Source organism: Cibotium barometz, chromosome 8 (genome assembly GCF_041138505.1).
Source record: "Cibotium barometz isolate CiBa-2024 chromosome 8, ASM4113850v1, whole genome shotgun sequence".
In the NCBI taxonomy this organism is placed as follows: Eukaryota; Viridiplantae; Streptophyta; class Polypodiopsida; order Cyatheales; family Cibotiaceae; genus Cibotium; species Cibotium barometz.
This window is the reverse complement of record NC_141053.1, coordinates 21,317,887-21,329,318: the sequence shown is the minus strand read 5'-3', so window position 1 is coordinate 21,329,318 and position 11,432 is coordinate 21,317,887. Positions and strand designations below refer to the sequence as shown.

The 11,432-nt window shown below is 39.5% G+C and overlaps 1 protein-coding gene across 1 annotated transcript; it reads right to left on the bottom strand.

Annotated features, from left to right (window-relative positions):
- Positions 1 to 6,001: 6,001 nt before the first annotated feature.
- Positions 6,002 to 9,095, bottom strand: LOC147636024 (putative serine/threonine-protein kinase WNK9). The gene has a single exon (XM_086801465.1). The coding sequence runs from the start codon at positions 8,546 to 8,548 to the stop codon at positions 6,185 to 6,187; it is 2,364 nt and encodes a 787-aa protein (XP_086657591.1). The 5' UTR covers positions 8,549 to 9,095; the 3' UTR covers positions 6,002 to 6,184.
- Between the last annotated feature and the right edge of the window lie 2,337 nt (positions 9,096 to 11,432).

Below are 11,432 nucleotides of genomic sequence, written 5' to 3'. Positions count from 1 at the left end.
TATGACTCTATGCATGAGGCTTATGCAAAAGCCTTATGTATGCATAAATGCTCTATGCATGAGCCTTATGTATTAAGCTCGATGCATGAGGCTTCATGCATGACACTCTATAACATAAGCTCTATGAATAAAGCTTAATGCATATACGGCTCTATGCATAAAGCTTAATGCATATACGGCTCTATGCATGAGGCTTCATGCATGAGACTCTATGCATAAAGCTTAATGCATATGACTCTATGCAATGAGGCTTCAACATTTGGGACTCTATGCATGAGCCTTATACATTAAGCTCTATGCATAAAGCTTAATGCAAAAGGATTTATGCATAAAGAATTATGCATACACCTTATGCATAAAAGTTTATGCATAAGCTTTATGCATGACCTTATTGCATAAAGCTTAATCCATATCTTAAAACTTTGCTTTTTATGGGCTAGTTTTGGGGTTTCTTCCCCAAGAAGATCAACCATGTACAAGGCTTATCACAAGCATGAGAGGAAAGCCTCTTGATCTTGCTCTTTGTTATTTTTGCACCTTCGGGTGCCGGGGATTATTTTTCTTGCATGTGTTTTGCCTCTAGGCCTTATGCATGCATGAGGCTTATGCATGAGGCCTTATGCATGCATGAGCCTTATGCATTAAGGCTCTATGCATGAGGCTTATGCATTAAGGCTCTTTGCATGAGGCTCTATGTATGAGCCTTATGCATTAAGGCTCTATGTATGAGGCTCTATGCCTAAGCTTCATGTAAAAGATTTATGCATGCCTAAGCTTATGCATAGAGCATAGAGCTAATGCATGAATAAAACTTTAAGCTTATGCATAAAGATTTATGCATGCCTAAGCTTATACATAAAGCATAGAGCTAATGCATGCATAAATCTTTAAGGCTAAAGCTCTATGCATAAAGCATTATGCATAAGCTTCATTAAGCTTTATGCATGACCTTATGCATAAAGCTTAATGCATAGCTAGAAAGTTTGCTTTTTGTGGCTAGTTTTAGGGTTTCTTATCCCCAAGAAGATCAACTGCATACAAGCCTTCTCCATAAGCATAGGAGGTACGCCTCTTGACCTTTCTCTTTTTTATTTTTATTTACCTTCGAGTGCCGGCGGAGATTATTTTTCTTGCATATGTTTTGCCTCCAGGCCTTATGCACGTATGAGCCTTATGCATTAAGGCTCTATGCATGAGGCTTATACATGATGCTTATATATTAAGGATCTTTGCATGAGGCTTTATATTGTATGAGCCTTATGAATTAAGACTCTATGCATGAGGCTCTATGCCCAAGCTTAGTGCGCATAAAGCTTATGCCTAGGCTTCATGTAAAAGCTTTATGCATGCCTAAGCTTATGCATAAAGCATAGAGCTAATGCATGCATAAAACTTTAAGCTTATGCATTAAGATTTATGCATTCCTAAGCTTATGCATTAAAGCTCAATGCATTTAAGAATTATGCAAGTTTTAATTTATGCATTAAAGCTCAATGCATAAATTTATACATAAAGCTCTATGCATGCATAGATTATGTACATAATAGATATGTTTTTAAACTCCTCTAATAGATACACACAATAGGTTTCATACACATAATGGGATAGATTGGGGATAATATCCCAATTTGTCCCAAATATTTTATTTTATTTTAGCGTTGCTAGCGACGCTTATAGCGTCAAAAAAAATAGCAGTGTTTACAGAGCGATGCTTACACCCCGACACTTTTCCAGTTCCCTTTATAAAAGCTACACTATAAGTGCCGCTAGCCTCTCTTTCTGTTGTAGTGATCAACATTTGTAAAATCCACTACACGCCGATCTATGGCTATAGATTTGGATATAGGCATTAAAACAACTGTCTCAACATCTAGCGTAGATGTCGAGGATGATATTGTATTTTGTTTATGTCTATTTAGTTTCAATGGCACCTTATTATATGTGTAAAATTAAGTAAGATTCTTTGAACCAACCTGACAATCATATGTAGATAAAAAAAGAACTTCAATAAACTAGAAAGCACTATTTTTCACTCTTTGGAAAAATCCTGAGTAGGCCTTAGAGGAGTCATAATAAGTCTCGTTGTATCTCACAAAAACCCTCATTTTGAGACATCTCAATAAAAAGCCTAGCTATGGTCCTCATTGTAACCCTTGCAAATTGAGAGGGTTATACCAACAAATGTGCTTAAGGTTTTGGTTATCTTGCGAAAAAACCTTTCAACACACCCTCGTAATGTATAATTGTACTGTCGTATAGTGAGAGTCAGATTGCAACCCTACCAAAGGCGCACATGTTCCTTTGACAAGCTCTCTGAGATACACATGGTGTGGTTTGTTTTCGTGGTCTTATTGCTTGGGAAGATTCACTATGTGAATTAAACCCCATATAGATATCATGTGCATTCAAGTGATAATCCAAAACCCCCTATATATGGATGGATTTATGCAATTAACTAGATACACTTCTTTGGAAGTTTTAAGATGACAATGGAACTCCTTTTTTTCACTTTTAAGTTTCAAGAATTCTTTATATATTATGTATATTTTGTGTAAATTGATTTTAAAAAAGGACCCTCTTGGTTGTAAAGTGTGTAGTGGTCTGGGGAAAGACCACATGAGGACCAAGAGCCAAGACTACATGATTTTTTTTATTTGTGTTGAAGACGAAGAGCCAAGAGCCCAAGACCACATGATGGTGGCACAGCCATGTCTGGATGAACTACGCGACGATAAATGATTGCGGTGCAGGCCTAGAATTTGAAAGGTACCCTTATTTTTTCTTTTGAAAGGTTTTTTCTTTAACTAGCTTTTCTTTATGAAAAGGGCATACAACTAAAATGCGTTAGTGACAAAAGAATATAGTTAAAAGTATATGAAACATGGAGCAAATCATCTCCAATTACTTTGCAAGCTTTACTGATTATGTTTAGTAGCGTAAAATGAACAAACTTTCACGAACAAATTACAAGCTTTACTAATTAAATTCATTAGCATATAGTTTCTCATAAGAAAACGAACAAACTTATATTGGCAATGTGGTAATATCAACAAATATTAAGTATAATACAAGCCACTAGCCATTGAGGTTTAGCTTACAAAATGATCTCTAAGTGAATAAATCCTTAAAGATGCAACATAAATAGGAGTTCTTATAATTTTCTGAAGACTAACCTCTTGGAGAATCATGAATATGCTCATTCGTCTATCCACATCAAGATACAGTTGATGTTTGAGAAACTCACTTAGGTTTCTACCATATTTATGTTTGAGAAACTCACTTAGGTTTCTACCATATTTATGTTTTCCACTAATCAGTGCAAATGTTATGCATAAGTTTTTCCCCACTATAATTCACTCATGTTAATAAATTTTTTTAATTATTTATGCTTAAACACTAGTTTGGCAGGACACTTTTTATGCCCTATTAACTAGCACACTTTATGGATTTTTCTAATTAAGTTCATATTATAATATGGATTTTTTTTCTTTTGTCACATTTTTATTGCATGCTGGAAAAAACTTGAATTTTTTTTGGAGCATATTATACCCCTCTAAGGTTTGAACTTCAATAACAAATTTATTCATTGAAGACTTTTTTGGCTTCCTAAACAAGCACCAAATATAACCAAATTTTGTACATAAATTTAATAGGATGTTATAAATCATTGTAACCATATCTACATCTTTATTTTGAAATATATATTTTTAGGGTGGACTAAGTAAAACATGCATTACTTTGCAGTTTAGAGCATTAGGCACTATTTTTGGACATATGAAAACATGCTAGTGTGATTATGTGTTTTCAAGAAATAAAGGGATTGTTTCAATGATAATTAGAGGGATTCACAAGAGGATGCCATTGGGAGCTCCAAAAATATACAAGCAAATTTTGACCTAGTTTTATTATATGGGCAATTTTGGAAAACTTGAGGCTATTGCCTTATTTATTCTTTACAGTTTGATGTTTTGTGAACTACGATTATGGTGGAGATGATTTGAAGTATATATTAAGAATTACCTTCTATAAAAGAATCCTCTAATGCCTTTCTTAATGATTTAATATTCTAATGCATAGACTTTTATTGCATGTGCACTATTTATCCCATGCTTTATATAATATTGAAGCTTCGTACAAAAATATTTGCATATCAAAAACATTTTATCTTGTGTAGGACAAAAAAAAACCTACAAAATCTAATCATGTCATACCCATAATACTATACAAACCTCTATTTGGGTTGGTCTCACCATCATGTATGCGCTCAATTTTACATTTTTTTCTAATGTTGTATTGGTTATGTAGATATACCAAATGAATTTATGAATGCACTTCTTTTCTAAGATAATTTTTTATAAAACCTATGAAAGGACACTTTTATGTCCTATAGTGCTACCAAACTAGTGTTAAATGTTCTTCCCATGGAGTGGTTCCTCCTCTTTTGCATTGTGTGTTGCTCAAATTATTTGCTCTATTGAACCCTTCAAGAAATAGTAAATACACAAAAAGGAAAAACAACACGGAATGAAATGTTAGTGAATATGAATTACTTTTACAATCAAAATAGAGCTTTAATCAAGCAAACATGAGATAGTCAAAACAACTACCACAAACTTTTAAAAAAAATAACAATCTATTATACAATAAACGAGAGCACACACTTACAAATCTTGCCACTTTTTAAGCCCAAATAGGGTCTTTACAAACTCACCCTTTGGGTAGAATTGATGAATAATACTTTTTTTTCACCTTTAATATGTTTTTATATTCATTTGAAAGTCTCCAAGGCGCAAGAAAAAAAAAAAAGATTAAGCCAAGAAGTATGTAATTACATAACTTGAGATGGAGTACACACGACTTGATGACGTCATGAGTCAATGCTTTAAAGCACTATCATGATGAACCTAGGTATTTGCATTCAAGGTTTATTTATGAAAGTTATAAATTGCAAGTCATTGGATACCTATCAAAATAACAAAGAAAAAGAAAGAAAGACATATATCAAACATATACTAAGCTCTTGTGCCTATGTGCAGAGAGAGAGGAGTGCAGTGGAACTCAAAACACAAGCACACACAAGTAGCCCTGAATCTATTGGTACATACGAGTAGCTCTATTGGTACACTGCAAAATTTTACAGGTGAATTTTAAAGTACAAAATGCTACTAAGAATGTTGCCTCTAGATCTCAGCCCCAAACACTGCTGCAGAACACCCTTACTCAGCCCCCTTACATGGATAAGATATATCAAGCTGCCGAACTATTGCTTTTTCAACATATTCGCAAAAAGATGAAAACACCCATGCCACAATTTGTTAGGTGCAGTGTATGCATGAGCGGGTTGCCGACATCTGGGTGCTGCTGTCCAGGCCTACCTGACTGCTCCAGATGCCGGTGATAGCTCCGTATACTGTCCTGCGTGACTGCCTGTGGCTGCTGCCTGGAATACACAGAGGTGTGTCACAGCATGTACGGCACTGGGTTTACAAGTTTTCGGATAGAAGCTGTGACATGGCCCTAGGAAGGGAGCCCTATGCACCCTGATCAAGCACATGCAATGTAAAAAAGCTGCTACTCCCTCATCATCAAATGGGAGCTTGCCAATTCAATGATACGAGTTCCAATCCTGACAAAGTTGGATGTCAGTGTGAGTCCCTTGCATCCGGCTTTCCTCGGCTAAAAGCCTGTGTTTTTTTTTGTTGTCTATTTGATGGGCACCTTGCAACAGCACCAATTCACTCAACGAAATTGGGTTTTGCCATGCAGGTCACATGCATGTATGTGTCCCCCACCCCCCCGGGGAAACTTGTGAACCCAGCTTGGCTTGTCAAATATAAACATTCCAACCTCCTTTGATACAACAAACACTTTCCAAAAGAAATAGGTAAAAATCAACATGAAGCAATTCAAAACGAGAACCAACCCTCATTAGCATGATCTATGCAGATGAAGGTGACAACTCACAACTCAACCAGCTTACCAAAGTGAAGTACACCAATAAAGGAATTCAAAGAAGCTAGAATAAATAATTACATTAAATGATTGTATGAAACCCCAATTTTCATGGGTGGCAACTGCTACCTATTCAGATTTTGTCTGCCCTTTTTTTCAGTGCGGCGATAGCAACCAGCCCTTGGTAAAATGTTAGTGCTGACGACAAGACCTAATGACCAGGGTTATTACATCATGCAAAGGCATTTACATACAAAGGAAGTGGTCTTCGAAGGCCTTGTTCAGAAGAGGGTCGCAGCAGGATCCCAATTCCAGCAGGAAGCTGCTTAAACTTCAAAGGATTCTTGGATGAAAGATGATGTGGATACACACTACTCTTGTCAAGCGATGTGTTTGTTCCCCCATAAAAGGTATCACTTTTATTTACTGACACACTGCCAGTTCGCCCATCTAGGGCTGGGGTTGCAAATTCAAAACTACCCTTATTGAGTGTTATACTACAGGTACCCCCATCTGCAGCCAAAGTTGCACAACTTTTATCAAATGATTCTTTGCTGGTTACCCCATCTGCTACCAAGGATACCACCTCAATGCACCTCTTATCAAAAGCTGTATAGCTGGTTCTGCCATCTCCAACCAAGGTTGCATCACTTTCCTCAAGTGGTGTACTGCAAATTTCCCCATTTTCAGCTGGGTTTGCAAATTCATCCCAACTCTTATCAAGTACTGCTGCATCACTTCTCTCTAGTGTACTGCCAATCACCCCATTTTCAGCTGGGTTTGCAAATTCATCCCAACTCTTATCAAGTACTGTACGGCTGGTTCCCCCACCACCTTCACTCAAGGTTGCAAATTCAGCACATGTCTTATCAAGTGCAATATTGCCGGTCCCCCCATCTGCTGACAAGGTTGCAAATTCAGCACAATTCTTATAAAGTAATGTATTTCTGGGTGACCCATCTGCAACTGATTCAGCACCATCATTCTCATTATCTTGCCAATCACAAGAATCATCATTTTCCCCCTGCTGTGTAATTGGATCTGGAATAATATCAGGTTCCACTAGATTGAGATGATTATATTGATTGTTTGATACTGTTGTATCTGTAAGCAAATCATCAAACCAATCATTTTGACACTGCTCTAGCATTGAACCTTCCAGCTCCACTGGACTGGCATGCATAGCCAAACTCTCTTCCAAGTTTGATGGGAAGGCTGCAAGTTCTTTGCTTATCAGATCAGCAATCATGAACAGATCAGATTCGGGATAATCCAAGGCTCGCACCATCTCTTCGGCCACACTTTCAGGAGAGTCATACCTCAAGTCGAATGGAAAATCAATGTCACAGGATTGGCTTGATTCTTGTATGCGTATCTTGAGATGTAAGGTATTTTCATCCTCCACTCTGCCCATCACACAATAGCTTCGACGTAAGGAAGGACTCTTGGTACAAACTGCCTTTCTACACACAAAGTCTGCACTTTCTGCCACCACTGGTTCAAGATCTATTTCTGCCATATCTTCAATTCTCCTCTCTGTCACACATGGCTGTGCCACCTTGGAAACACCATTATCACTGAGCATATTTTCCTCCCCTAAACTGGTAACTGCATTTCTGGGCTTTGGCATAGAGCTGGAAAGCTTCATGACCTGGACTGAATTAGGGCTCACTTCTTTGCACTGCAGGAAAGGATCAGCCAGCAGGTCACTGGCAGAGGGCCTTTTAGATGCCGGTAGCAAGCAACGATTGATGAGCCGCAATGCTTGGATGTCCTTCACTTTGTACAAAGCTTTAGGTTTCTCACCTCTAGTAACCTTCTTCTTGTAGATCTGCGCTAAACTCTTGCACTCGCTATATGGGCACTCACGGGTAAGCAGTTCCAGCATGCACATCCCAAAGGAGTACACATCAACAAGCTCATTGTAATCTTCCTGAAACATCTCCGGCGCCATGAACTCCGGGGTACCGACCAGCGTATGCATGTGATGTGTTTCATCAAGAATTGTGGCAGATCCAAAGTCCCCAATCTTGAGAGCTGTATTGGAGCTGCACTTCACAAAAATGTTCTCGCACTTGAGATCCCTGTGTATGATGGGTGGATCTTGCATATGAAGGTGAACAAGCCCTTTCAAGATCTGCCGCCCCCAGCTCTTCACTGCTTTTCTGCTGGCATGCTTGTGCTTCAACCGAAAGCCCAGTAGAGTTGAGGAGCACAGCTCAGTAATGAAATTGGTGTCACCCGTGGCCTTGTCAACCCATGCACTGTAAAGTTTGATGATGCCCTTATGGTTGAGCCCTTGTAGCAGCTTAACTTCACGCTGTACAGCAAGGGCCTGCTCTTCGGGGCACTCAAAGGGCGGCTTTGCTTTGTTCCAGGCAACTTCTTTGCAGTCCACCATATCATAGGCTCTGTAAACTGTTTTCATGGCCCCTTTGCCTAGAATTTCAGCATAGCGGCCGTAACGGCCGGTTGGATCATATTCTATGAACTCCTCATCAGGGTTATCATCTAGCACCATGTCATCATCATCCTCATTCATGTCGTACTCAGGGGGCTCGTCGGCATGCTCGTCAAATCCCTCGTTAGAGGGCATGGTGGATGGTGTGCGATGACAAAAAGGAGCCAAGAGATCAAGCGAGCTGTATCTGCAGATCGAGGGTAAGAAAGCCTTGGATCGGATCAGCACAAGCACTGTACAAGTTCTTGAATCAATTGGCCTCCTTCAACCTGTTCTGATTTCTTCTAAGCTAAGATTGAGAGGTTATAAAAGCAAAGGTAAGGGCCAAAGGCGAAGGCCTGGAAGGTACCTGGAGGCTGGACGGCAGGTAGCTATAGGCTATAGCGACTTGAGAAGAGCGGCAAAGCTCTACGCGTGTCTCCCCCACCAATCATGCATGGATGGCACTGCCTCCCTGATGTTTTAGCCAACGGCCATTTTTCGCCTCGCCATGGCCACCAGCACTAAGGGTGTGTTCACATGAGGGAGCCCCACCATCCAATCATGCCGCTTGTGAACATGTAGACAATTTGCATTTTATACGCATGGAAGACAAGTGCTGGCACCTCCCTTTTCTCCGCCTTGATGGAAAAAAAATCTAATCTCTGGGCCTTAGAAAAATTTTGCTATCGTTGATGGAGTTGGGTAGAACATGACAATGTTAAGCGTTCGATATTTATCACCACCCATGAGCATCCAACTGCCCGCTCCACTTGCTCGCACACGTGTCATTCAGATCGCATTTTTGTGGAGTAATCTTCACTAGAATGCTATACAACCCATTTTTTCTTTTTTACTTTGGAGAGAACTTGAATTGAACACACACCCTACAACTAGGTACCACATGGTTTCGTCCAAGGAGATTCGATCCCATAACCTCACGGAGGCACTCGAACACTTTCGAAAGCCCCCTTTCGAGGGGATGCAGCCGAGCTGGGAAGCTACATCACTCTCACACACAACCCTACAGTGTCAGGTCTCCAACCCACCACCTCTTGGTTAGGGTAGGTCATTATGAGCTGAGCCACTCAAGCAAGTGCTCGCTGACCTATACAACCCATTTAGAAGATGCAGAGGGAAAAATCACTCAAATTCTATACATGTTTTATGCAATTTGAAGCCCATCCTTCTCATGCTTCAAGTAAGGAGGCATGATCATAAGGGGCCCTTTTCATTTTGGAGGACTGGCATCAGCATGCATGATGCCTGGCACAATAGGTGCCTACAAGCATGCATGTGAATGTGTTATAATAATTGTGTTGCACTAGCATCCACACATGTTGCCTCTAAACATTTAGATCGGAGCCTCATGCAACACTATAACACTTTCATTTAATTTCCCCTGTAATAGTGTATGCAACACGAAAAACCCTTAATAATCCTTTATTCTAATTTTGGTATACCTTATCTTACAAGGCCTACACAAGATTTACGAGGTATAAAACCAAAGAGGAAGTCTCCTAAGTTGAGCGTGGTGTTCCGCCCATACACACTTGAGCCACCAAAAGACCAAGATTACTAAAAAATGTACTTGAATAACTAGACACATTTAGGCCAAGTGTGTAAAGAGCCCTTCTTCCCCACATCATGCATTTTGGCATGATTTCCCCCTTCTTGAGTGCCCCCATCTCCACGCACGAGGTGGTCCTTGAACCCACCCCATTATCACCCTCCTCGAGCCCTCGCACGTGCATGTTTGTCCCTTCTCACCCTCTTAGTAAAAACCAAATCTTACTATGAACTTTTGAAAAAAAATCCCCCAATCTCTCTATACTATGAAAACTTTTGATATTTATTTTAGGATAACTTGTAGAGTAGTGCTCCCTAAATTAAATATCCTATGAGAACTTTTGAGAAGACTATTTCTGGCCCTGCACCACCCCACCACCACAAGTTAGTAGAAAATTATGGAAGTCCTTGAAGGGTCACTATCTTATACTAACTTTTGACTATTATTTTTGCACTACTTGTCAACATAAAGTATCTAATCCCACCTTGCCGCATGATGCCAACCTTAAAGGTTATCATGTTTGTGCATATGAAAGAAGCGTCATACTAAAATGAAAGAAGTATCTTATTAAAATGATATGATGTCCATGTTGGCCACGCTTCAAGTGGGGTGCATGATTATAAGGGGCCCTTTTCATCTTGGAGCATCAACATCATGCACAATGCCTAGCAAGGTAGGAGGTGCCTATAGGCATGCACATGAACGTGCCATAATGTACTAGTATCCACACATGTTGCCTCCATAATTGAATGGCATAGGCAATGGAAAAGGGGGAAGATTCTCTAAAAATCTTGAGCCACTAAGACTAAGATTTCGTGAAAATGTACTTTGATCATTATGTGAAGAGCCTTTCTTCCTACCATCATGGATTTTTTCATTAGTGTCCCCATCTCCTTGCAATTGACTCACAATCTCCTTACACGAGGTAAAAGAATTTGTGGAGGTCCTTGAAGAACACCAACACCAACTCCCTCCCAAACAAATGTCACTTTCCTATGAAAACTTTTGAAGATGAATCCCCCTCCGCTAATCTCACAATCTTATGAAAACTTTTGAAGATTATTTCTCCTCCCTACGAGGTAGGAGAAATTTTTGAATATCTCTCATACTCGGGTGTTTTGCAACTCCGAACTTGTGGACTAGCACTCCCTAAACTTAATATCCTATGAGAACTTTTGAAGATTTATACCACTTCCCCCACCCCACCACAAAGAGATAGGAGAAAGTTGTGGAACACCTTGACAGGGGCCACTACCTTGTACTAATTTTGAATATTATTTCTCAAACACCACCCTCTTCCTTCTCTCCCCATCAACACAATATTTTTACCTCCACCTTGGCACACATGCTAGCCTTGAAGTTTATCAAGTTTGTGCATATGAAATAAGTGTCTATTAATGTTATATGGAATTGTGGCTCTTCTTTGCCAACTTTCCTCTTCCCACCTCTTTCTTTGAAGAGGGCTTTAAA